At 40.8% G+C, this 25,896-nt stretch overlaps 1 protein-coding gene across 3 annotated transcripts in view; it reads left to right on the forward strand.

Moving 5' to 3' along the window:
• Window positions 1-25,896, forward strand: part of Plekhb2 (pleckstrin homology domain containing B2) — a 33,953-nt gene that overhangs the window by 1,859 nt on the left and 6,198 nt on the right. For all 3 annotated transcript variants that reach the window (XM_020159813.2, XM_020159811.2, XM_074070448.1), the window contains 5 exons: window positions 9,540-9,584; window positions 13,150-13,302; window positions 13,892-13,994; window positions 19,154-19,193; window positions 20,170-20,259. In XM_020159813.2, the coding sequence (XP_020015402.1) occupies window positions 9,548-9,584; window positions 13,150-13,302; window positions 13,892-13,994; window positions 19,154-19,193; window positions 20,170-20,259 (423 nt within the window). In that variant the 5' untranslated portion in view covers window positions 9,540-9,547. The remainder of the gene's footprint in view (window positions 1-9,539; window positions 9,585-13,149; window positions 13,303-13,891; window positions 13,995-19,153; window positions 19,194-20,169; window positions 20,260-25,896) is intronic.

Raw genomic sequence — 25,896 nt, forward strand, 5'->3', positions numbered from 1 at the left:
AACAGGATTAGAGAGGTTTAGTACTTTGCTTTAAGGTCATATCTGGGAGGAAAGCCTAAGTGGCCTCAGGCCCACAGCTGTCACCTTCCAAAGACAGTGTTTTCTTTCCACCTGTTAAGTTGGTCCTTTGCATTGTATACTTTTAAAATGTTTTGAATTCAAGTTTAAAAAAATCTGAATTGTTGAATATGATTTATATTTTCAAGATTTCTATAGGTGTTATTGTCCTGGAAGTAATGTGGCTGTTTTGTAGCTAATTTTCTTGTATTTTATACTCTAGAGATCAACAGTAGGACTTAGACTCTGATTAATTTTAGTTATGTATTAGAACCTGGTCTAGGATATAAATAGTGAAATGTTGGAATGAGTGTAAAGTGTTTTTTCTTCTTTATAGTATGTTCATATTTTGACCCTAAGTCTTCTAACTAAGCCTTTTGAGAAGCAAGCAGCCTGATGCCCTTGTTTCTTCTAGAATGTTTTAGATAAATTTTAGTTAAGTGAATAATGAGTATGTAATAGTGGTAGCAGCAGTAATAATTATGGTGGCAGCAGCTACCATGGATTGAGTTTTAGTAACTAGTAGGGCTGTGCCTCAATTTCAACCATCCTATCAAATAGGTGGCAGTATTCTTATCTAATTGGTCAGAACATGAAGGCTTGGAAAAGTAAAGTAACTTGCCCAAGGTGACTTATAACTAATTGAGCTAGGATTTGAACACAGGCCTTTTATTTTTGTTTTTTACTCTAAAGCTTGTACTAATAAATAAATTTTATTTATTTAGTAGTGCTGGGGATGGAACCCAGAAGCCCAAGGGCCTTGTATATGCTAGGCAAGTGCTATACCACTGAGATGTACCTCTGACGCAAACAAAATCCTTCATAGCCTTTGCACGTTAGCTAAGCCCTCTACCAAGGCTTTACATGTTTTAACAAGCATGTGATCAAAATCATACTTTATGACTTGTGGTTGCTAAGATACACTAAGTTCCTTCTCCCAATTTAAAAACAAAGAACTGTTAGAAGGAAGGTATGAGTTTCATTTTTAGTATATTTGAAGATAATATAAATTATTGTTTACACATTTGTATTTACCAAAATAATGTATGTAAGTAGACTGAAAACCCAGAGTATTTTAGTGTAAAAACATCAATCTCTTGTCCCTACAACTTTCACTAGTGACAGCCATTTCACCTTTTTAAGATGCTGTTTTGATAGTACTTACTTTTATTTGTATCAGTGGCAAAATTGCTATTGATTTAGGGGTGTGAGTGTGTGTGTGTGTGTGTGTGTGTGTGTATGTATGTGTGTGTGTGTTGATCCCAAGCATGCTAAGCTTTACCGGGCTGTTAACCCCCAGTTCTAGATGTGCTCTTTTGACTTCCGCAATAGAAGCCTTTGACTGCCTTCAGAAACTCTTAGGTCATGCCAGTTCCTTTTACTCCCTATAGTACTCTGTTCAGTGTGGAGGCTGCACATGGTCTTCCTGGGCATTTTCTTTCTTGGTGCTCTATTGGGTGAATCTCCTAAGTTCTCTTGGTTCATTCCTGTTTTGAAAGGCAAATGTTAAGACTTCTAGCTCATGTGTAAAGGCCCTTATCTAATTGGTCAATAATTGAGTACCGAATTCTGGCTTGGAAATCATTTTGTCTAGCCTTGTGAAGGTCCTGCGGTCTTGCTCCATAGATAATCCAATGTCTTGCTTGCTGAATGCTTTTTTTTTTTGTAGTAGTGGGAATTGAACCCAGAGCTTTGCACTTGCTCTGCAACTTGAGTTTGGTGCTCAGCCCTTTTGTATTTATTTTGTTTTTGAGATAGACTCTTGCTAAATTTGCCTGGGCTGGCCTCAAATTCAAGGTTCTCTTGCCTCTACCTCCCTAGTAGCTGGGATCATAGGTGCACTCCACCACACTTGGCTCTTTTTTTAAGCACATATTAATTGTATAAAAGGGTTTCATTGTGGTATTTCCCATCCTCTCTATTATTGTTTCTAATCCTCCCCACTTTTTTCTTACTTTTTTTGAGGGGTAGCAGTACTGGGGTTTGAACTGAGACCTTCAAGTTTGCTAGGCAAGTGCTCAATGCTTGAGCCATGCCCCCCAGCTTTACAGTTTATAATGGTTTTCATCACACTACTTTCGTAGGTGCATATAATGTACCTCGATCGTGTTCTTCTTCCCATCATCCTCTCCTCTCTAAACTGTTTCTCTGAACTGAATGACTCCTCTTTTCCTTTAGGAAGTTTTTAGGTCTCTATTTATCTGTAGCATACTGAAATTTCAGTCATCTGCCTTACTGAGTATCTTTTTAACTTCTTTCTGTTGGATCCTTACCAGAGCTTTTGAGTCTTCGATTGTGTTGTCATGTTCTGGGAAATGCTCATCTAGTATCTTGTCTGCTCTTTCTCTGTGGCATGTTTCTGAAATTCCTGTAGGCAGTTTTTTGTTTTATTTTTTAATGCTGGGGATTGAATCTAGGTTTTTATTCTTGAATAAGAACACGCTCTATCTTTACCCCCTAAGCAGTCTCTAACAAGTTGCTTTAATTCTAGGCTCATTTCCTATTTTTTTTTCCAACAGGAGATGGGCTGCCTCTCCCTTCTCCTTTCAGAGATCAAACCCAGAGCCTTGCACATTCTAGGCTCTATCTGAGCTGCATTCTCAGGTCTGAGTTTTTAGTTATGATTATCATTTTAACTGATAGCTCTCTGAACGTTCCTACTGTGAACATTGTGTGTGTGTGTGTGTGTGTGTGTTGGATATAATAGCATGTATTATTTCTCTGATAACACTGGGTTTTGTTTTTATTTTCCAGTACTAGGATTTTGAACTCAGGGCCTCATGATTGCTAGGCAAGCACCCTGTCACTTGAGCCATACTTCCAGCCATTATAGTAGTTTTTTAAATTTGTTTTGTTTTAGTTTTCTTTTGCTTCCTGCATTGTCTCTGATTCTTGTGAGTTTCTTTAATTTTTTTCTCCTCCCTCCCTTCCTTCCTTCCATCTAAAACTTTATCTTTCTGTGCTCTAAGCTTTTCTTAAATATTGGATGATGTTTGTTCTTTATTCCTGTTTAAGAGAGCAGTACTAAAAAATTGACAGAAATTCTACCGTCTGAAGTTTATTATCTGGTAAATTTCAGTGTAGGGGAAGGCAGAGACTTTTTTTTTTAATTGTAGAACCCCAACTGTAAGTATCAGTGAGCCTTTCCTTTTGGACTGTGCCAGAGCTAGAGTCTAGGAGGTAAGTAAAGGACGGGGACGGTAGCTTAGGACCATGTGTTCCTCTTCTAAGGGTGGCATCCTATGCCCACTCTGTACCTGGTGCCCAAGTCCAGAGTCTCTCTGGAGAGGCATTCTCAGGATTATTGCCTGGATGGCTAGGGGGACTAATGACTCTTCTTAAAGACTTTCAGAAAACTCTGCCAGTATTTCCCCTACCTTCAGAATTACTTTGTAACCTCAGTTTCTCAATCTTTCCAGTATTCTTGTGGTAGGAGTTGGGTTGCTGGGTTTTATTTCTGTTAGCATATGACAAAGCAAAAAAAGATAAATTTTAGTTACTTCATGTCTACTTGGTGTACAACCTTCAAAGTGTGTTAGCATCTCATCTGCTTTTGTCTCTGCTACCATTCCATTCTCTTTGCTCTGTAGATTGATGCCTTGTTTTCACCTTAACTTTCATTCTCTGTATTTCAGGAGGGAGCAGAGTTAGCCATTATTGGGAATAGCAAAGCAGTTAGCCTGGGTGATGATCACATTACTTCCCTATCTTTGTCTTCATATATGTGTGTGTGTGTGTGTGTGTGTGTGTATATATATATATGTATATATATATATTTTTTTTTTTTTTTTTGGTCAGGGCTGAGGGTTGAACTTGGCCTCGTGCATGGTAGGCTGGTGCTCTACCACGTGAGCCATACCTCTAGCCCATTTTGCTTTGGTTATTTTTGAGGTAGGGTCTCACTTTATGCCAGGGCTGGCTTGGACCTCCTTTTCCTGTCTGTGCTTCAATGTATAGCTGGGATGATAGGGATGATAGGTGCATGCCACCACACCCAACCATTGGTTGGGATGGGGTATCTCAAACTTTTTGCCTGGGCTAGCCTCGAATCTGCATCCCAGATAGTAAGGATTAGAGGCTTGGGCCACTGTAATTGGCCTGCTTTCTTCCTTTCTTTGCCTTTATTTACGTTTTAATTTCACTGTTTTGTCTACAACTTGAAAAATAACTCTCCTATAAATCGTAGTGTTTAGTGACCAGAAATATTCTCTAAAAATGAATTCCCTAAAAATAAACACAGTAGGAGAGAGAACATGGAAAGATGTATGTTTAAAGTCTGCCTCCTTTGCTTTTGTTTTACGTAACTTCAAGGCAGGGCAAGGTAGTGGGATTCGGTTGGCCTTTGTGAGGCAGTGCCATGTGAGTACCTGGAAGTCTGCAGGCACACAGCGATAGCAAGTGTCCCCTCCTCTGCCTGTGGAGAGTGAGAGTTTAAGATATGTTTGTGGAGTGTGTTGGGAGCAGACTGTGGGTAGAATTTTTTTTTATCCATGATCCAGTGTTGGTGTGGTGGGTCTGCTGAGGAGCAGGAGACTGTGGCTGTTTATGTAAGGACTTGCTACTCTTAGTGTCTTAACTTATACTTTCCTGGTGTGGAGTATCTAGGTTGTGTCCTGTCTTAACTTATGGGTTGGGAGCCAGAGGCCAGCTTAGGTTGCTGCAGATGGTGGAGCTGATGAAGTATGGCAGTGATACCAGCATGGAGATCAACCCAAGAGGCCAGTAGACACAAAGGACCCATCTCAGACAGGTGCTGGTGGCTTACTTCTGTAATGCTACCTACTCAGGAGGCAGAGACCAGGAGGATCACTGTTCGAAGCTAGCCCAGTCAAATAGTTTGCGAGACCCTATCTCCAAAAAACACATCACAAAAAAGGGCTGGTGGAGTGGCTTAAGATGTAGGCCCTGAGTTCAAGCCCCAGTACTGCAAAAGCCAACCAAAAACAAAAACAAAACCAAAAAAACCAACTGTTTCATGGAGATGAAGTGCTTACTCTCCTGCACTCGGATGGCTGCCACCTTGTTGTCTCTGTCAGATGGCACAGGCCCCAGTTTCAGTGCCCTAAGAAGATGCCCTGTCACTATTCACAATAGCCAAGTTATGGAAACAGCCAAGATGCCCCACCACTGACGAATGGATTAAGAAAATGTGGTATCTATACACAATGGAATTCTATGCAGCCATGAAGAAGAACGAAATGTTATCATTTGCTGGTAAATGGATGGAATTGGAGAACATCATTCTGAGTGAGGTTAGCCTGGCCCAAAAGACCAAAAATCGTATGTTCTCCCTCATATGTGGACATTAGATCAAGGGCAAACACAACAAGGGGATTGGACTTTGAGCACATGATAAAAGCGAGAGCACACAAGGGAGGGGTGAGGATAGGTAAGACACCTAAAAAATTAGCTAGCATTTGTTGCCCTTAACGCAGAGAAACTAAAGCAGATACCTTAAAAGCAACTGAGGCCAATAGGAAAAGGGGACCAGAAACTAGAGAAAAGGTGAGATAAAAAAGAATTCACCTAGAAGGTAACATACACGCACAGGAAATTAATGTGAGTCAACTCCCTGTATAGCTATCCTTATCTCAACAAGCAAAAACCCTTGTTCCTTCCTATTATTGCTTATACTCTCTCTACAACAAAATTAGAAATAAGGGCAAAATAGTTTCTGCTGTGTATTGGGGGGGTGGGGGGGAGAGGGAGGGGGCGGAGTGGGTGGTAAGGGAGGGGGTGGGGGCAGGGGGGAGAAATGACCCAAGCCTTGTATGCACATATGCACATATGAATAATAAAAGAAAAAAAAAAAAAGAAGAAGATGCCCTGTGACTTAACCATACTGTCTGAGCTGAGTGAAGATTCCACAAGGTGCAGTAAGACTCTGCCATCATCATGGGACTTAACATCCTCTCAGCAACTTTGGACTTTTCTGGAGACCATGAATAAGCTCAGCAAACTCTGTATATTCTTTGAATGTGAACCAATGTTCATTTCCCCAAGGCCATTTCTCATCAAGCTTGTTCCTATGTCTTCCCTACTACCTGTTTCAGTATGCTTGAACTCTTCACTTAGAAGTCTGGGTTTTGATTTTGTCTTAAGCAGGAAATTCTAACACCTAAGATAGCAAGCACAATATCCCTTAATATTAACACAACAACCACTAATTACTAGTGAGGGAATGTTCCATAAAAATCAGCGTTTCAGCTTTTTTAAAAAAAGCAATCCCCATACCCCCAGGTGTGTGAAATCAAACACATCGAAAGGGGAGTCCTTTCCCTAAGAAATTTTATAGCAGCGTATCCGACTTGAATTTTTTTATGCTCTGGATACAATCTGCCTCTATTTCTTCTCTTTTTTATGTTTTTGGAGACAGGGTCTTGTGTAGCCTTGAACTTGCAGTCCTCCTACCTCCATCTCCTGAGTGGTGGGATTACAGTGTATACCATCATGTTTAGTTGGTTCTAATGAACTGTAATTATTGCTCTGAATTTGACATGTCACATTTTAGCTACTAGGTTCCCTTTCTTCAGCTGGTTGGCTTCTTTATCTTTTGTAAAGCACTCCTGAAAGCTTTTTTTTTCCTTAAAGAGACAGGGTCTCACTATATTGCTCAGGCTGACTCTGAACTCCTGGTCTCAAGTCCTCTTCCTACCTCATCCTCCTGAACAGCTGAGACCACAGGTATATGCCACTGTCTGGCATATCTTTACTTTCTCATAGTAAAACATGTAAGGTACATATAAGGAATCAGGCCTCTAAACTGTAACCAGCTCATTTTCAAGGAGTGCTTGCTCATCTTACAGACCAGTGTTAGAGATAACAATCTGGGCACTGGGAGAAAATCAGATTGTTCCACCAAATGACTAAAGGTGGACAGGATGATACCAGATAAGAAGTTACTGAAGTCAGTAGAGGAATTCCCTGTCTCACAAACTTTCTGTTCTTAATTCCAGTTTTTGTCTTGTAATAGTCTCAGTTTCCCTATTAGTGTTAATTATTTCTATAGGCATATCAGAAATGTTCATAATCTCCTTCAGATGCAGAAGTTTCTGTTTTTCTTCTTTTGAATCTTTCCATTTTTTTTGAAAAGAAACATTTTTCTTATTATTTATAGATGATGTGATTATATAGGAAATTCAAATGAACCTATAGATGGTCTAATGAATTTTTTTCATTTTTATTAGGATATATTCATTGTATGGGGGGATTCATTGTGACAATTCCGAATAGGCTATCATTGTACATTGGTTAGATCGCCCCCACCATCTCCCTCTAACTCCCTCACCGCTCCACTTAGAGCAATTGCAAGAGGTTTCATTATTGTATTTCATGTATGTATATGAAACACATCAATCTTATTCCCTCTCTATCTGTATTCACCCTCCCCCTTCCCACAAGTACCCCCCACACATACTACCTGTTTTATAGTTCTGTCTTTGGTTATTAAGTCCAAAGTCAATGTTCAAGGGGTTTCTCAGTGTATCACCACTGTGAGTATACTTTGCTTTGGTCAGTTCAACCCCTTCCATTTTTCTACTTTACCTCTTCCCTCCCAACCGTATTTTTCAACAGCTTTCAGTATATAGCGTATCGTCTACCTGCACAGATGTAATGTATTTCAATATTATTGACTATCATTCTCTTTTCCTTTCCCTCCTCTCCTGAGTTCCATAGATCCTTTTGAACCTTTTTTTTTTTTTTTGCAGTACTGGAGTTTGAATTAGGACCTATACCTTGAGCCACTCCACCAGCCCTTTTTTGTGATGGTTTTTTTTTTTTTTTGGATAAGGCAAACTGTGTGCCTGGGCTGCCTTTGAACCTCGATCCTTCTAATCTCTGCCTCCTGAGTAACTAGGATTACTGGTATGAGCCACCATACTCAGCTGAGATGCTTTTGAATCTTGACTGGCCTTGAATTGATTGCCCAGTCAGCTGTCTAATTTCAACTTGCTGACATCCTTTAAAGCCTTAAGTACTTGAAATGGAGCCCAGCCCTAATCCCAAGCAACCACCAAGTAAAACAGGCACAGGACCTGGCAATTCAGATGTTAACCCAAACAATTAGTGGATTATAATTAGAGACAATAGAAAATCCGCTAGATTCTTAATGCTTTGCCCAAAGCTGTCTTTTAACTCTTTCTCTTCCTGGGTGCTGCTGGTGGTGATGATCTTAGAGGCAGGTACAACTGATTGGGCCCAAAATCTTACGACCTTTGAATAAGTGACACTATCCTTAATCTAAGTGTGCTTCCCTGGCTGCAAGAATGACAACACATATAGCCAAATTAATGTCAAGAATCATTTGAGATTTAAACAAATACACCACAGACGTTCAGAAGTTTCCTTTGTTCCACACCCACCAGCTAATCAGGTATCAGCAAAGTTGTATGGCAACATTTCAGTCTGGTTTTCTATTTGTATTGTAACTAGGTGGCTCCCAATTCTTTTCTGAGTAGTTGTTGCTAGGTAACTGTTGCTAGCTAGATCTCTTTTATGTGATATTATAGCCACAGGAAGTTGTCATGTATATATCCATGATTTGTCATGCTTTGCCCTTTGGCATAATGCTTTACTCTTCCAGTTTTGTGTTTGGAGATAATAACATCATTATAGAGGTATGATGGCTACAACATTTCATACCTGTCTTAAATTTGTGTTTCAACTGTGTCTTCCATTAGAGTGTAAGCTACATGAAAATAGGTACTTTGACCTGGTCACTGCTGTATCCTTTGTGTCCGGGACAGTGCTGGGCATTTATTAGCCACTCTTGCTGTCATGCCTCCTCCTGGCTAGTGACACGGGCTTTTTGTGCCCATTTGATAGGTAAAATTATTAACTACACATTTAAACATTGTCCTTTGAATTGAGAGGGAAATTGAATTTATTCACTTTTTTGTGTGAACACTCAAATACATGATTTTCTTTCCTTTATGATATATGTGAGGTTTGTAAGAGAAGAAAATTAACTCATCGCTATCTGATTGTGATGGTTTTTCCTACTTTGTCATTATTCTTTTGAACTCCACACCCCATACTGTATGAAGGTTTTTGTTTTTATGGAGATAACTTTATAAACCTTTTTCTTGAGAACTCCTGGTTTTCTGCCTTGACCTGGCCATTTTGACCTCAGAGAGACACATCTGGCATAAAGCTAGTCACTGGTCCCAAGAGCCCCAGACACTGGGTATATTGAGAGAAGCTCTGCCCTTGTCAGAGCTGATCCTTAGTGTTCCTGGGACTGTTTCAAATCTGTTAGACTCAGAAAGGTGGGTGATGAGACTGAAGCCTGGAATGGGAGGAGAGGTGGCACTGGTGTGACCCTGTTGAGGCATTTGGTCAATGCCAGGTGGCTGGTGAGGTCTGAGGGCTTTGAGTGATTCCTCAGCTCACACCGAATGGGATGAGGATTGAGACTTTGACCAGATGAACCATTCTCTTTGAGGGTATAATTTTGAACCTCCCTTTTTCTTCTCCTGTAGGTGAAGAGATGGCATTTGTCAAGAGTGGATGGTTGCTGCGACAGAGTAAGTACAGGATGTGTGGGTCTGTGTTTAGTGTTGCCTTAGGCACAGGTTTATTTCTGTTTGCTGAAATTGATCACATTTAAAAACAAATCATAAAGCCTGGGAATTTTAAAAACTATAAACTGTCTTTGGGCACACATGGAATGCCTTCTTGCTTGCTGTTGATTGGAACCAGGAACCAGTGGCGGTCCCTGCTGCTTTCTCTTTCCTTACTAGCATGCTTTATTTATTTATTTGTTTGTTTTGTTTTGATGGACTGGGGTTTGAACTCAGGGCTTTGCACTTGCAAAGCAGGCACTCCACCACTTGAGCCACACCTCTAGTCCAAGCTTGCTTTGTTTTAATGATTGAGCTGAGCCTTTGCTTGCATCTGACCACACCTTGCTACTATGTTGGCCGTGGGCCATAGTCTCTAGATGTGGGAAATGTCTGTCTTATTTGGGCATTGAGCAGTGACTGAAGTACTGAGTCTTGGTTAATCTGTGGAGGAAGACTTGACCTGAAGGCTTGAGATTAACAAAAGCCAAACTTCTGTCTCCAGAGGGACTCCAGAGAAGAGAGGCACAGTTCTTATGGATTGACATCTACTGTCCTAGATTGACATCTCTGTGTGCCAGTCCTTCATATACTGTCCATCTCTGAGGCTGCTGCTCCAAGTGGAATATATCTTATACTGTAATCAGGAAGAGCTGGCTCTGATTATTAAAGAAAGAATGAGCAGAATTTTCTGTTTTAAAGGAGCCAAGTTAAGGAAAAAGGATAGCAAAAGCCTGAACTAAAGCATATGCTGCTTACTGTTCATAGACTTGAATTTATATTTGAGAGAAACCTTCTGAACTCAGCTAATGTTCAGTCTAGCAGTGAAGAGTCAACTGCATACCTTAGGTGGTTTATTAAAACTATTGCCTCTGAAGTTTGTGTTCCTGTTATAAAGATTTTGTTTTATTTTATTTTTTGGTGGTACTGGGGTTTGAACTCAGAGCCTCATACCCACTAGGCAGGTGTTCTACCACTTGAGCCACTCCACCAGTCCTTTTGAGATAGGGTCTTGTGATCTATTTGCCTGGTCTGGCTTCGAACTGCCCTCCTCCTGATGTCTGCTTCCTGAATAGCTAGGATTAATAGGTGTGAGCCACAGGTACCCACTATAAAGATTTTATGTATACTTGTATAATCTCACAGTAGTACTATACTGAGGTAGGTAGTATTATTTCCAGTTGAAAACATTGAGATTCAGTGTAATTTATCTAGGTCTGATTCTGTCATTAACAGTATATCTACTTAGATGTGAACCTTCAGCCTGTCTGGAGCAGAACGTTGTATCCTCCCAAGGTCTCTGACTGTTAGTCTTAGCATAGACAGGGTTGTTGTAATACCAGCTTTACACAGGAAGTCTGGCGTATTGGCCTCTAGCTCCAGTCTGTGTAAGTTTCCTTGTTTTGGGTTTTGTGGTCCCAGCTTCCCCATGGTTATGGAGAGGTTTCTCACACCTTGAGGACATGTCCTTCTCTGCTGGTCCTTTAGATGGTCTCTGGTTTTCTCTTTACATCCCACCACACCCTTGTTTGACGGCACATCTTTTTTCCACCACAACTCAATGTAAGTGGTCTGTAGATTAGCGAACAGTGATTCTTTTAATTTTGGGCTCCTTACCAGTGCCTAGCATGGTGATTATATACACAAAATAGATGTTCTCAAACAAGTTGCACAGACATATCCAGTGTCCTGGCCCATAACTATGTCAGGGATGTATATTCAGAAGACTTGTTCTATAGCTTCATCCCCAAATGTGTAGATTGATTTGCCTTCACTAAAAGCAAAGGGTGGAGGGACTGGGGTTACTCAGGGCCTCATGCTTGCTGGGCAGTCTCTACCACTTGAGCCATTTTGCCAGCGCAGAAGCATCAGTCTTAATAGCATAAAACGAAGTGGGGTATCTCATAGTCACTGGGTTGCACAGCAGCACATATACATATGTAGTCATGTGGAGGCCAAGCATTCTGCCATTGCCTGTTAGGAGACTGATTTGGGATCTGCAGTAAGGACTTTGATGGCAGGGAAGATACTTAGGTAGAATTCCCTAGCCTGGTAATTCCTCTTGTCTGGCTTTGTGGCTCAGTCTGGGAGTTTTTTTTTTTATTTTTTGTGGTACTGAGGGTTGAGCTCAGGGCCTCATGCTTGCTAGGCAGGTGCTCTATTACTTGAGCCATGCTGCCAGCCTTTTTTTGTAGTTTTTTTTTTTTTTTGAGATAGGGTCTTGCATTATGTCTAGGTCATCCTGGACCGTGACTCTCCTATTTGTGCTTCCCCACATAGTTGGAATGACAGGCACACGTCACTGCACCCAGCCATTGGTTGGCTTGGGGTCTTGTGAAGTTTTTGCCCAGGTTGGCCTGGAACCTCTATTCTCCCAATCTCCATCTCCCTAGTAGCTAGGACTACAGGCATAAGCCACTGCACATGACCTCAATCTGGTAGTTTCTGTGCAGCTCAGGTGCTGCCAATCACAGTTGCTGGGTTGCAACTGATTATTGTGGGCAAGTGCTGCAGATACTCCTTGCAGTGAGGAGACGCCTGATACAGATAGCAGTATGGCTGGATGCTATAGAGGGAGGCATGTGGAGTGAGATTTATGCACATTGGCCAGGAACAGGTGAGATGTACAGGAACATGTGCAGAGGGCAGTATGTGGGTGACTGCGAATTAGGTAGGACAGGCTCTAGGAGTCCATTGCAGGGGTTTCCTTCTGGTAGACAAGGAAATTACAGCTTTATGAAGTTAATTGCCTAGTCCAAGATTACAAATGAAAGTATGATTCTCTCAAACTGACAAAAATGAATGAGTAGAATGTGCCAGGTAAAAGGCATTTCCTGCCCTGGGTCCACCTTCCTGTGCCCATTTACCAGCTGTCTTGAGTCATTCCATCTGCTTCTGTATCTAGAAGGGAGACTCGACTCTTGCTCTGGACTCCCTGTGAAGGGAGCTGTTAGGAAACAGTGTATATGAAAGTTCTTAAGGACAAAAGAGGGCAGTATTATATTCATTCATATTGTAGCCCAGTGCTTTAAGATCAATCTAGCAAATTTAATAGTGCTGAGAAAGTTTAGAAAGCTTAAAAGTTTAAAAAGTGTGAAGTTTTGTTTACTTCTGCATGGGGAGCTAGACATGAGACCTGTTTGATTAGCTCACACAAGCTTTTCTTTAAACCTAACTTTCCTTTTTGGTTTTGGGGCTTGTCCTTTGGCCAGAGCCTTTTCCATGTGTACAGCATGTGCTTCCTGCAGCCCTATTGTAGGAGAGTGGTCAGGCCGTGCTTCCATTTCCACTTTCAGATTGATGGACTACTTGTGGACAGTTCTGTGTAGGTGTCCTTAGAGGGCCAGAGGAGAGCTTCCTTTGTTTCTCCAGTGAGTTAGAGGGCAAGCTTTGTTCTTTTGGCCCAAAGCCAACCTACCTCCCCCCACCTTGTACTGAGGTTTGAACTCAGGGCCTTACACTTGCTAGGCAGGCACTTTATCACTTGACACACATCCCCAATCTTTTCCCTATTTTTGTTTTTTTCCAGGTACTATTTTGAAGCGCTGGAAGAAGAATTGGTTTGATCTATGGTCAGATGGTCACCTGATCTATTACGATGACCAGACTCGGCAGAGTATCGAGGATAAGGTCCACATGCCTGTGGACTGCATCAATATCCGCATAGGGCATGAGTGTCGGGGTAAGAGGCCCTGCCTTGGCCAGCTTCTGTCATTTGCCCTTCTTCAGTCTGGCTGGGAGCTGGATTCCCTTCCTTACCCGATTTGCCAGTCTGGGAGGGACAGCTGCAGTGGGGCTCCAGGCACTTGGATCATGAACCATAAAGCTCAGGCAGATCAATTTTTCTCATCTAAGATAGACCAGACCTTTCCAGCTACATCCGTTCATCTGGTGGAAAAGGAGCCAAATGGTTGGAAATCCCAAGAAGGATGGGCCACCACTTTGAGTTTGTGACTTAGCAACTAGCACCTGTCAGTTTTACTTAAAGGCCATTATGTCACAGTTTCCTGGAATTATCCCTGTATCCACTTGAAAGGAATATGTTTGTGGAAGTCTTTTAGCTGCCAGTGGTCTTGCCAGTCAGCCTCACTGTTTCCTTTTTGCATTCTTGGTCAGGCTGTGGGTTATTTCTTGGAGGTAGCACTTGATTTGTTGTCTAGTTCTTTGCTTATTTGAGCTGTTAGGTCTTAAAATGAGTAAGGAGAAATCATGAAAAACAAAACAAAACAAAAAAACTGTGTAGGTATTCCTTGATTCTGCTTATTTTTCAGACATTCAACCTCCAGATGGGAAGCCAAGAGACTGTCTGCTGCAGATTGTCTGCCGAGATGGGAAGACTGTCAGTCTCTGTGCCGAAAGCACAGATGATTGTTTGTGAGTTTTGATCTGTTAGATGTTCCATTTAAAAACTGTTTTCTGCTTTAATTTCCAGTTGTCAGGAAGGAAAAAGAATGGGAATGGAGTTTTACTTCAGCCAAGAAAAGTAACAGGGGCTTTTTTCCTGGTTCTAATTTCTTCCTGTCCAGGACTGCCCAGGCAGCAGGACTCCATATGGTAAACAAAAAAGTATAGCAGTCACTTTGTGACTTTGTGCTTTCTTTTTTTTTTTTCTTGGCAGTACTGGGGTTTGAACTCAGTGCCTTGTGCTTCATAGGCAGGCGCGCTAGCACTTGAGCCATGCCCCACCCCACCCCCAGCCTCTCCTTTTCCTTACAGATTCACACCAAATATAGGCATAGACAGACATAGGCAAATTATTTCTTAAATTTTGTTTTTTTAATGTAATTTGTCTTCAGCAAGCCCCCACATCTTACTGTACAGCATTTTCCTTCCTTTGCTGTCATTATTGTCATCTGTGATCTCTACAGAAGGTTTCAGACCTCATTGGTCCTCAGCCTAGTGACCTTGGCATTGATATTGGATCATGACCTTGAAAACACTGACTGATGAGATTTAGGGGAAGAATGAGTTTTTCTTGGTTCACTTTGTAGCACTACAGTGTGTTGGTTCTGGACCTTGTAAGAATTCAGTAACAGAGGTTGCTGAAATAGTCATACATTCATGACCGTTGGTCAGTGCCTGCCCCTGTACTCAGTGTCCATGCTTATCCTCAATGTAAATGCTGATTCAGTGCCAAACTCTACATCTGACTTTAAATCCCAGATGTAGCTTCTTTTGTATACTTTTTTGATGCTTATCCATGAATCTTAATGGCATATTCTAAAAGATACATGACTTTCTTAAAGATAGATGGAGAAGTGACCACATGCTGGGCTAACTTCTACTTGCATAAGCCGGAGCTATCATTACTACTTAATAAATTAAGCTAACATATGTTAAGTACATAATGTACACTTGGCACCAAGCTGACTGCCTTACAGGTACTGTTTTATCCTCCCTGTGACTTACAAAGTGGGTATTGTTCCTATGTAAGAAGCTGAGGCCTAGAGAGATTAAGTAGCTTTTAGCACTTATTTTTTATTAGCATAAATTAATTGTAAAAAGGGGTTTCATTGTGACATTTACATTCATTCATATAATGTACTTTGATCGAATTTACCTTGTCTACATTGCTCTTTCTTAGCCCCCTCTCCTTCCCTTTTGACAGCTTTTACTGTGCTTTGCTAATGCTATTTTCCTACAAATAATATATCATATATATATATATATAATATACTTCTATCATATTCACCCTGTCACCCTCTCTACCTCCCCTTCAAAGAAAACACATTTATTATCATATTTCTTTATTATTATATTCTGGAAGTATGAAATTTAAGACAAAGCTCAGCCAAAATGTTTGTGTAGGGCTTTGTTACTTCTGGGTTTCTGGAGGAAGATTCTGTCTCCTGGCCTTCTTCTGTAGTCCTTGGCTCTTGTCCCTTTCCCTTCCTCAAAGCTGGCAGCAGTGCGCCAGTCTCTCAACACTGCCATCTTTCTGGCTGTGCAGCCAGAAAGGTAATGTGTATTGAGATTTATAATTATCCCACCTTAAGGATCTTAAGGTCCCCCACCTGAGTTATCTCAGCAGAATCCCTTTTGCTATGTAAGGTATCATATTCACAAGTTGGGACATCTTTAGGGGCCACCCTTCTGTTTGTCTCACTAGATTAGATGCAGGATTTGGCTCCAGAGCTTTTTGTACTCTGCTGTGGCTAAGATGTCACATTGTTACAAAATGTTCCTCTAATAGTAGAAAAAATATCTGGAACTAGAATTTTAGAGTGTTTTTCTTGTAGAAGAAGGAAAAGTAAAAATATTGTGAAGGACTGCTCTTGTTGGCCTGTAGGAGGGATGTGTCAGTTCTAAACCTAGATGAGGGTGTGTGTGTGTGTGTGTGTGTGTGTTTGTTACTGGTGTTTGAACTCAAGGCCTTGTGCTCTACCATTTGAGCCATGCCCCCAACCCTTTTTGCTTTAGTTTATTTTTCAGTCAGGGTCTCCTGCTTTTGCCTAGGACCTTGGATGGTGATCCTCTTACCTATGCCTCCATGGAGCTGGGATTAAAGGCAGAACCACTCTACCTAGTTTACTGGTTGAGTCAGAGTCCAGCTAACTTTTTGCTGAACTGGCCTTGAGCCCTGATTTTCCCAGTCTTCACCTCCCATGTAGCTTGGATTACAGGCATGTATTACCATGCCTGAGCCTCTGTCTGGTTTTTAAAGATGTAAATTAGGGCGGGTACAAATGGAAGATAATACTTTTTTAAATTAGAAGAATAAAAAGGAATAGAAATTGTTCATGTTGTTCATGAAAAGAAAAAGCAGGAATAGGAAAATGTGATCAATCATGATAGGAAATGATCTGGCAGTAGTTAGACTGACAGTATTTATGTTCTCAATGAATGTGAGTTGGTTAAATTACCTTAGAAGAATAAGGTTTGAGATTAGGCAGAAGATACAAAGTTCAGCTGTTTTCCTGTTAATAAGAAACATGCTGAAATAAAATGACAGAAAGGTTAAAAAGCAGAGTAGGAGGCTTAGTTTGCTAGGGCTGCTGTACCCAGCACTACAGATTGGGTAACTTAAACAGGAGACTCTGGCTTGCTGGCATTCTGGGGGTCAGGGTCTGGAATTAGTTTCTCCATGGCCTTGCTACCTGTATCCTGGGAGGACTCTTCTCTGCGTCTCTCTAGCTCTCAGGTCTGGTCCGTGGTTTACAACTGTAGTACTACAGTCTGTGCCTCTGTTGTCACATGGTCTTCTGTGTGTCTGGGTCTAGAGTTCCCCTTATAAAAGACACCAGTCCTTTACATGACTTCATTTTAATTTGATTCCATCTACAAAGCCCCTATTTCTAAGTAAAGAAGTAGGGTTAGAGGATTAGGACTTCAACATATATTTTGGGGGGACATGAGTCAATCCATAATGGAGACCTCTGAGCAAAGATTGTGAAATGAATCTGGATCATCTTCCCCAACTATCTAGTGAAATGAGGGAAAACACCTCAATAGCAACAGCCAAATAAAGAAGTTGGACTCTAAGCACAAACTGCAAATAGCCAAAGAAAGAAGTAGACAGTTGTGTGGAAGTGTGTCACTGTTTATAACCCCACCTCAGATCCCAGAGGCAGCAACGACATGAATTAAACAAACCTTGCAAACTTGCAGTAATATCCTAGTCTAGAATGATGTGATTAAGAGAATAAGATACTTTTTGGAAAAGCTAAGGAAAGCCCTTGAAGCAAATAACCCTGGGACCTCAGCAGAAGCTGGAAGTTTCCCCAGGCTGTTATGACAGGGAGCTTGATTGATGCTCATGTGAGTTGAATAATTTTCTGGTTGGTTACTTGAACCTCAGCATGACTCATTCAAAGGAATATGCTCAGAGGACAGTGTAGGACACAGATTTTCAAAAAAGACTTACTCATTACCAGTAGAAATATCTCCTACCTTTTGCCCTCTGATTACAGAAAAGTGATTATGGATAACACCTTGTCCATTGAGCTGCTGCTGGAGTGGAGGGGTGGAGTTCCCAGTTACTGTTACCCAAGTAAATACAAGTTTTACCTATCACTTTCCAGATTGAACATGAGCAGGGCACATAGAAGTGGATGGGCAACTCTGACAATATGCCATAAAGAAAAATGAGGGAAGGATTGCCAGCCTCAGAAAAAGCTCCTAGTCTGCAGGACAGTAAAACCCAAGGAACAGAAGCAGAGTCTCCTAGCTCTGTGTTTAAAATTCCACCTCCCTCCCCAGCTCTGGTTGTTGCTGTTGCTGTCTGTCTGCCCCCCTCCCCCTTCTCCCTCCCCCTCCACCTATCAGCTGTTGGTCTTGTTTTTTTATCTCTTTCTCAGTAGAACAGATGCTGTGAAAGAGCAGGGATTTATATTTCTTTGTGTCTATAGCCTAGGCTGTCACTGTCCCAGGGAGGGGGGTGGGATATCATTCTTATTTTTAAGCTAAAGCAAATGACTTTCCCAGGTTGACAACCCAGTGGAAAAGTGACTCATTAGCATGGAGGAAATCTCAGAGAAAGCAGGGAAAGGATGAGAGGAATTGAAGAAAGACTAAAGTTGTGTTAGAGTAAAATAGTTCACAAAGCTTATTGAAGTCCAGAAAGTACAGGACCCAAAAAAGAGGTATTCAGAAAAATGTTCTGGGAATAATATGACTGAATTTGCAGATCAAAGGCCACAACAGACTGTCCCACCTGAAATAACCAAAGAATCCACAGAGGATACAAGGATAATCCAGTGTGGTATTCCTGTAGCAGCAGAAACATGTTACATCTACTGAGAATTTCACAACTTAGGCACATTCATTAGAAAACCAGAACATTTGAAAATAAACAAGCTAATATTTCAACTCAAGGAGAGTAGATTGAGAATAAAACATAGGTGGAAAAGATAGAGATGAGAGAAGAGGGATGGGGGTTAGAAACAAAAAGGAGGGGCGAGGGAGGAAGAATTCAGAAAACTCTGAGAGACTTTAGATTCAAATACCTAATTTTTGTGACTGTATAAAGGAAGAAGGTTGGGAGGGGCGGAGATTGTTACATCCTACAGGATCTTTTGCAGTACCCACTGAGATAAACCTAGTAGTTTTTCTCTGGGATTCCTCCTGCAGAAATGTTTATAAGAGTACAAGGGTAATATAAGGATGTTAATAGAAGCATTCTTTTGAATTACAAAAAATTGCTGGTTATCTGAATGTACTCATCTTGAAACATTATGTAACAATTAAAAATGAAGCAAATCTGGGGATGTGTTTTGAACTGACAAAGCAAATTGCAGTACATTTCACATTTATTAAAAAGTAAAGCAGATATTAAATGTATAATTATGATTTAAATGTTAATTTTATACTATAGATGTGTATATATGTCTGTATATATATACAGCTATATGCGTATTATATATATGCTTATGTATATTATATTCCTTGCTCATGTTGTGATGAGTTGATTGAGTGGATCTTCAGGTAAGGCTCAAGACCTGTTCTTTAACAAGCTTTTTTAGGAATTCTGATGCCAACCTGAATTTGAGAATCATTGAAATGCTGAATTGAAGTATCCTTTTTGTTTTCTCCAGGGCCTGGAAATTTATGCTGCAGGATTCTAGAACAAACACTGTAAGTTGCTAATGGCAATTACCAGTATTGTTTGCATATCTTGAGTCAGAAAGTAAACGGAGGAGGTAGGGTTTTCTTGCCCACCCAGCGCAAATGGGCAGAGCTGGGCAAGTTGTCTATTGCTGACGCTGGTCAAACCTGGATTTGCCACATGTCTTGGCAGGAGGAGCCCTCCTCACACAGGCACCCTCATTCCCGTATTGTCTAGAGATGTTTTATTTCTCCAACTTGGTGATACCTTGAATTCCATGCTTTGTAGTGAAGGCTCAAAAAGAGCCACAGTATCCATTTTATGCTGGCATCTCAACCTTGTGAACTCTGAGCGTTTTGGGGCTTTCCACTCACCTCTAGTCCTTTCTGACCTCAAGAGCTCACAGAGACAACTCCACTTGTAGGACCTAGTGATACCTCCTGGCTGTCAGGGAATTAAGGGAATAGCCCCATTCTTCAGATGGGACTTTATTTTTGTCTCCGTAGAAAGAAAAGAAAACAGTAGATGAGGCTTACAGAAGAATTTTTGCCTGTGGGAAAAAAAAATAGAAAGGTTGAATATCCATATTGTCAGTGTTTTCTACTCTTGTTAGCCAAAATGGTTCCTCCCAATCTCACCTAGTTACCTTCTTTCTGCATAGTCCTCCTTTTGGATGAAATTGTCTCTCTGATCCATAGAGTGAGGGGCAAATTCCCAAGGGGATTCTTGTGTGGATTTTTAAAACAGCTACTTGTTTTCCTTTTCCGCTGCCGAGCAATGAGCCTGCAGGGCCTTCCTGGGCAGTGAGAGAGCTCTGCTTCTACTAGGGCTGAGCAGGGGTGGCCACCTTGCTCCTGGACTCAGGACATCCTTGTGAGATACCCCTCCTCCTCCAGTGGGAGGTTTTCCTACTTCTCAGAGAGCTGCAGTTTTTTGACTTTTCATTTTTTATTTGCTAAACAGAAGTGCTCCCTATTTACCCTCCTCTTCTCCCTTCTCATACAGGCTTACGTCGGCTCAGCAACCCTGTCTGATGAGACAGCCGTGGTTTCCTCACCCCCTCCGTACACGGCCTATGCAGCACCGACCCCTGAGGTAGGAGCAAACCTGAGCAAGAGAGCATCCAGGGGAGAGAGCTTGGGGCTCTGCAGTAGTCCTATGTCTGTCTTTTGTTTTAATTTTGAGCCAGTATCAGAAGTTAGAAATGTACTCTAAACCTTTTTTAAAACGTTGTTCCTCATTTTGCTTTTATAAAGTAAAAGCAACTACTTTATGTTTTTTATTCATGTTCAAATATTTTGTTTTTAAGATAGACCTAAAGATGAATCATGTTAATCATAGTTGCTTTGGGTAATGATATTTTGATGATTCATGTGTAATGAATTACTTGAATTCTATTTATAATCAGAAAAAAATGTGATTTTTATTTTTTGGGAAAAAAACCTTTAAAAGATTCCAAGTCAGCTACCATGGGTATATGCTAGCTAGGGTTCTGACTGTTGAGTGCTACATGTATCAGTGTCCATTGTGTGAGGCATACCTGTTTTTTAAATTTTTAATTTGAAGATAATTGCAGATTCACTGGAAATTGCAGACAGTACAGACTTGTGTTCTTTTCAGCTGGTTTCTGTAGCAGGAATTTTGAATTGGTACAGTATTTGTCTTATCCTGTGTCATTGTGTCTGGTGTGTACATTGCTATGGCCACCATCTCAGTCATGACTCAGAATTCTTCCCAAAATCTTCCTCCTGTGACACACTCCCTTCCCTTGTCAGTCAGCACTAACCTATTCTCCATCTCTGGTTTTATTATTTTGACAGTGTCTTAAGTAGAATTCTGCAGTGTGTGCTCTCTTGAGTTTGGTGTTTCTCACTCAGCACTAATGCCTTTGAGACCCACCTACGTACAGCATATCAGTTGTCTGTTCTCTTTTATTGCTGTGTTGTGTTCCAGGGTATGGATGGCCTGCATTCTGTATTGAGTGACACTGACCTGGAAAGGGACATTTTGGTTGTTTCCAGCGTTTGGCTGTTGCCTGTAAACCTATTGTGAGCACACTTGTGAATAGGTTATTGGACACATGAGGTTACATTTCTCTGGGGTAAATGCCCAGATGTGCAATTACTGGGTTATAACATATGGTAAGTACATGTTTAGGTTTTTTTTAAAGCTTGACTTTCCTAATCAGTGAGTTTCTCTGTATCCTCATTTTTTGTTTTAGCTGTTCTGATGTGTGCTGCCCTCGTTGTGTCTTAATTTGCATTTCCCTAACAGCCATTGATGATGACAGCTTTTCATGTGCTTATTTGCCATCTGTATTTCCTCATTAGTGAAAATGTCTCTTCATCTCTTCCCATTTTCCTAATTACATTTTTTTTTTTAAATGCTGACTTTCGAGAATTCTTATACGTGTGTTTGAGATAGGATCCTTTGCCAGACTTGTGGCTTGTAACTAGTTTTTTTCCTCTGTGTTGTGGGGCATGGAACACAGGTCTTTGCACATGCTTAAGCAAGCTCACCACCACCGAGCCACACCCCCAGACCGGTAGCTTATTTTTCACCCTCTTAATGAGACCTTTCACAGAGTTTTAAATTTTTGATGTATTCCAGTTCATCAGTTTTTCCTTTACTGGATCATTTGGAGATCCAGAAATTTTATTGTCACATCTAACAATTCAAGTCTCATAAGCCCAGGTCTCCTAAGATTCTCTCCAACATTATCTTCTGAAAGTATTATTGTCTTAGATTTTGTACTTAAGTCTGTGATCCATTTTGAGTTAATTTTTTACAAGGTGGGTGTCTGTTTCTGGGTGCTTATTCTGCTCCCTTGATCTATGTGTTTATCTTTCTCTGGCACTACCCAGTCCTGTAATATTGTAGCCATATAAAGTAATAAATCTTGAAATTGGGTAGTCTAATTACCCCCTATTCTTCCTTTTTGGAATTAATTGCCTTAGCCATTCTGCTTCCATTGCTTTTCCATATAAATTTATCAGTGCCTACTGCAAAATCTTGCAAAGCTTTGACAGAAATTACGTTAAACCTGTGTTTCATGTTTATTTGTAGAGAAATAACATCTTCACTGTGTTAAGTCTCCCAGTCTAGGAGCAGAGATTGCTTCTCTGTTTAGGTCTTCTCTGATTTCTTTCATCAGCTTTTTGAAGTATTCAGTATAACAGTCTTGTATGTGCTTTCTTAGATTTTTATGGATTTCATCTTTTTCAAGTGATCATATGTGATACTGTATTTTTAATTTTAGGTTTCCCATATTATTGCAGGTATGTGAGATACAAGTGATCTTTGTAACAGCTGATCTTATGCCTGTGAACTTACTAAACTTCCATGTTCTTTTTTGTAGGTTCCTTGGGGCATTCTTCGTTGACAATCTGTGCTGTGTACAAATAGGGACCATTTTGTGTCTTGTTTTCTGATCTGTGTGCCTTCTTTCCTTGCCTTGTCACATTAGTTAGAATATGCCATGTGACTCTGAATGCAGTGGTGAGGCAGGATGTCCTCTCCTTGTTCTTGGTTTTAGGAAAATGTGTACAGTGTTAAATGAGCCTTCATTTGTATGATGTTAACTGGAGGGTTTTTCTTGGTAGATTTCTTTGTCAGGTTGAGGTATTTCTTTTTTTCAAGTTTCCTGTGTTTTTATCATGAAAGGGTGTTAGATTTGGTTAAATACTTTTTCTGAATGAATTGATACAATTATGTGATTCTTCTGGGTTTTTTTCTTTAGCCTGTGTATATGGTGGATTACATTGATTTTCAAGTAGTGGACAGCTTGCATTTTCTGGAATGAACTGTACTTGGTCGTGGCATCTAAATTCTTTTTTTTTTTTTGGTGGTACTTGGGCTTAAACTCAGGGCCTCACTCACACTTGAGCCATGCCTCCAGCCCTTTTATGCTTTAATTTTTTGGCTAGGATTTTTCAGTTTTGCTCAGGTCTGGCCTTGGACCATGATCCTCCTGCCTATGCCTCCTGCATAGTTGGTCAGTGTGTACCACCATGCCCAGATTTTTGGTTGAGATGAAGTCTCACTTTGCTGGCCTTGCTTCAGACATGATTCTCCTCATTTCCACCTCCTGAGTAGTTTGTTTTACAGGCATGTGCCACCACACCTGACCTCTAATTCTTTTTCTTTATTGCAGAATTCTGTTTGCTAATATTTTTTGAGGATTGTGACATCTATATGAATGAGTGATGTTAGCATATAGTTTTATTCTTTTGCATGCTTTCTGTTTTGTGTAATACTGGCTTTAATAGAGTAAATTGTAAAGTTTTCCCCACTTTTCTGTTTTCCGGAAGAAATTGTGTAGAGCTGGTATGAATTTTCCCTTAAATATTTGGTGGGAATCTTCAGTGAAACTTTGAGTCTGGAGATTTCTTTTTTGGGAGATTTGAATTACAGATTGATTTTATTAATAGTTACAGGGCTACTCAAATTTTCTGTTTCATATTGAGTTAGTTGGTTTTGGTATTTTTGAGGAATTGGTACTTTTGCTACAGGTTTCTAGTTTATGTGTGTAGAGTGCTTCATAGCTTTTGGTGGTACTGGGGTTTAAACTCAGGGCCTTGTGGTTGCTAGGCAGGTGCTCTACCGTGGGAGCCACGCCCTCTGACCTTTTTTGCTTTAGCTATTTTTTTAAGCTAGGATCTGGTGCTTTTTGCCTGGGGCCAGCCTCAGACCATGATCCTCCCCTGTCCTTGGGGTTCAAGGCATGCTCCACCATACCAGACTTGTTTTGCCTGGCTTCAAACTGCAGTCCTTCTAATCTCTGCCTCCTGAGGTGTGTGCTACCATGCCTGGCCCTCAGTATTTTGTTATGATGTCTGTGAGTCTATAGTGATACAGTCTCTGTTTAATTAATCCTGGATATTAATAATTTGTGAACTGTCCTCTCAGGTAGAGGTTTGTCAGTTTTACTTATCTTTTCAAAGAATTGTCTTTTCATTTTATTCACTTTTTCTGTTGCCCAGTGCATTATTTCTGTTCTTCTTCCCTTCTCTGGCATTCTTAGTGTTTGTTTTCACAAGTTTGAATTTAGTGTGTATTGGTGTGGATTTCTGTAGGCTTACTCTGTTTGGTGTTTGTTTACCTTTTTGAATACATAGGTTTATGTTTTGAGCTAATTTTAGAGAATTTTAAGCCAGTGTTTCTTGAATTTTTTCCAGTCAACCCTCTTTCTCCTGTCCTAAGGGACTGCTATGACAGTGTCAGATCTGTTGTCACTCACATATCTGTAGTCTGTTTTCTCTGTGCCGTGATGGGGCAGCATCTCTTTGGTCTCATGTTCACTCACTCTGCTGTGGAGAACATTCATTGAGTTGTTTATATTAGTTCTATTTTCTTAGCCCTAAATTTTTCATTTGGTTATTTATATCTTGATATATTTATGTTTCTTACTGGTTTTATAATTTGGGGGAAGAGTTTCTGTTTTTCTGAAGATGTATTTCATAAATGAAGTTGCTTGTGAGTTCATAATTGTTCATTGAAATATTATTATAATAGCTGAAATCCTTGCCAGATAATTCTACCATGATTTTTTAAATTTATTTTTTATTTTATTTTATTTTTTCTTGGTGGTGGTTCTGGGGATGGAATCCAGGGCCTCTTACATACTAGACAAATGCTCTGCCACTGAGCTACATCCCAGCCCTTAATTTTACCATCTTTGTCATCTTGGTGTTGGTGTCTTTGTCATTCAGTTTGAGATCTTTGTGGTTCTTGGTATGACAAATTGGTTTTGGTTAAACCCCAGGGTTTTAAGTAGGGTGAGGCTCTGAATCTTACTTAAGTCTTATGTTTTAGTGGCCTTCTTGCCAGCTGGGGGTGGAAGTGTAGGCGCTCTGCTGGGTTGTGGCTGTCCTCAAGGGCTGGGTTCCATGTCACTGCAGGAGGGTTGACAGTCAGTTGTTTGCTAGTTCTCAGAGATCTTTGTCTGGGGCTGGAGGGGGTCTCCCCATCACTGCTCCTGCCTTGCCTCCATTGACAGGTGCCGTGGTCCCTGCTGCGTGGAATACACTTCACTAGGCCTGTGCTAACTGCACCCCTGGGGGATAGGGAGGAACACCTTTTTTCTATGGTGCAGGGTGGGCATCTGGCCTCTCACATGGCCTCCACTGACATGGTGGGAGGGACAGAATTCCCCCTCCTCACTCAGTCTTCTCTGACAGTACTCTGGGGGCCAGGGGAAGCCTTCTTAGGGCATAGTGAACATGGGAGTTGAGGCTCTCCACACATACTCCTTTGCTGGTGGGGATAGGGTTGGAGCTGCATGTTTTCTGTGGTGTTTGCTTAGAGAGCTTATCATCTAGGCAAGTGATCTACCACTTGAGCCATGCCCTCAACCCTAGAGACAGCTTATCATCTAAAAATGCTCCCTCTTACTAGGCTGCCCCTTTCCTTCTCGGGGCCTTTGAGTAGGGAGAGCAGGGTTTTCTTGGGTGTTTTTGGTCTATACTTACTGGTATTTCCTAGTTACTGCTTCTCTCCTATTCTGGAATTTTTAGGCAAGAAGTAAGCCCAGAGGACTTGCCATGTGTCTTCCCTCAGTTCCTGAGACTACTAGTCTTCTCTCCACCATTAGATCTTTCTTGTGTTTATTTTGCATACAATGTTCAGGGTTTTAAGAATACTTAGCAGGAAGAACAGGGAAAGAAGGTCTGTTCCATCTTCTATAAATGAAAGTCCTGTCTCCTGTTTTTGTAAGCTAACAAAATTTGAGAT

Source organism: Castor canadensis, chromosome 4 (genome assembly GCF_047511655.1).
Source record: "Castor canadensis chromosome 4, mCasCan1.hap1v2, whole genome shotgun sequence".
Classification (NCBI taxonomy): domain Eukaryota; kingdom Metazoa; phylum Chordata; class Mammalia; order Rodentia; family Castoridae; genus Castor; species Castor canadensis.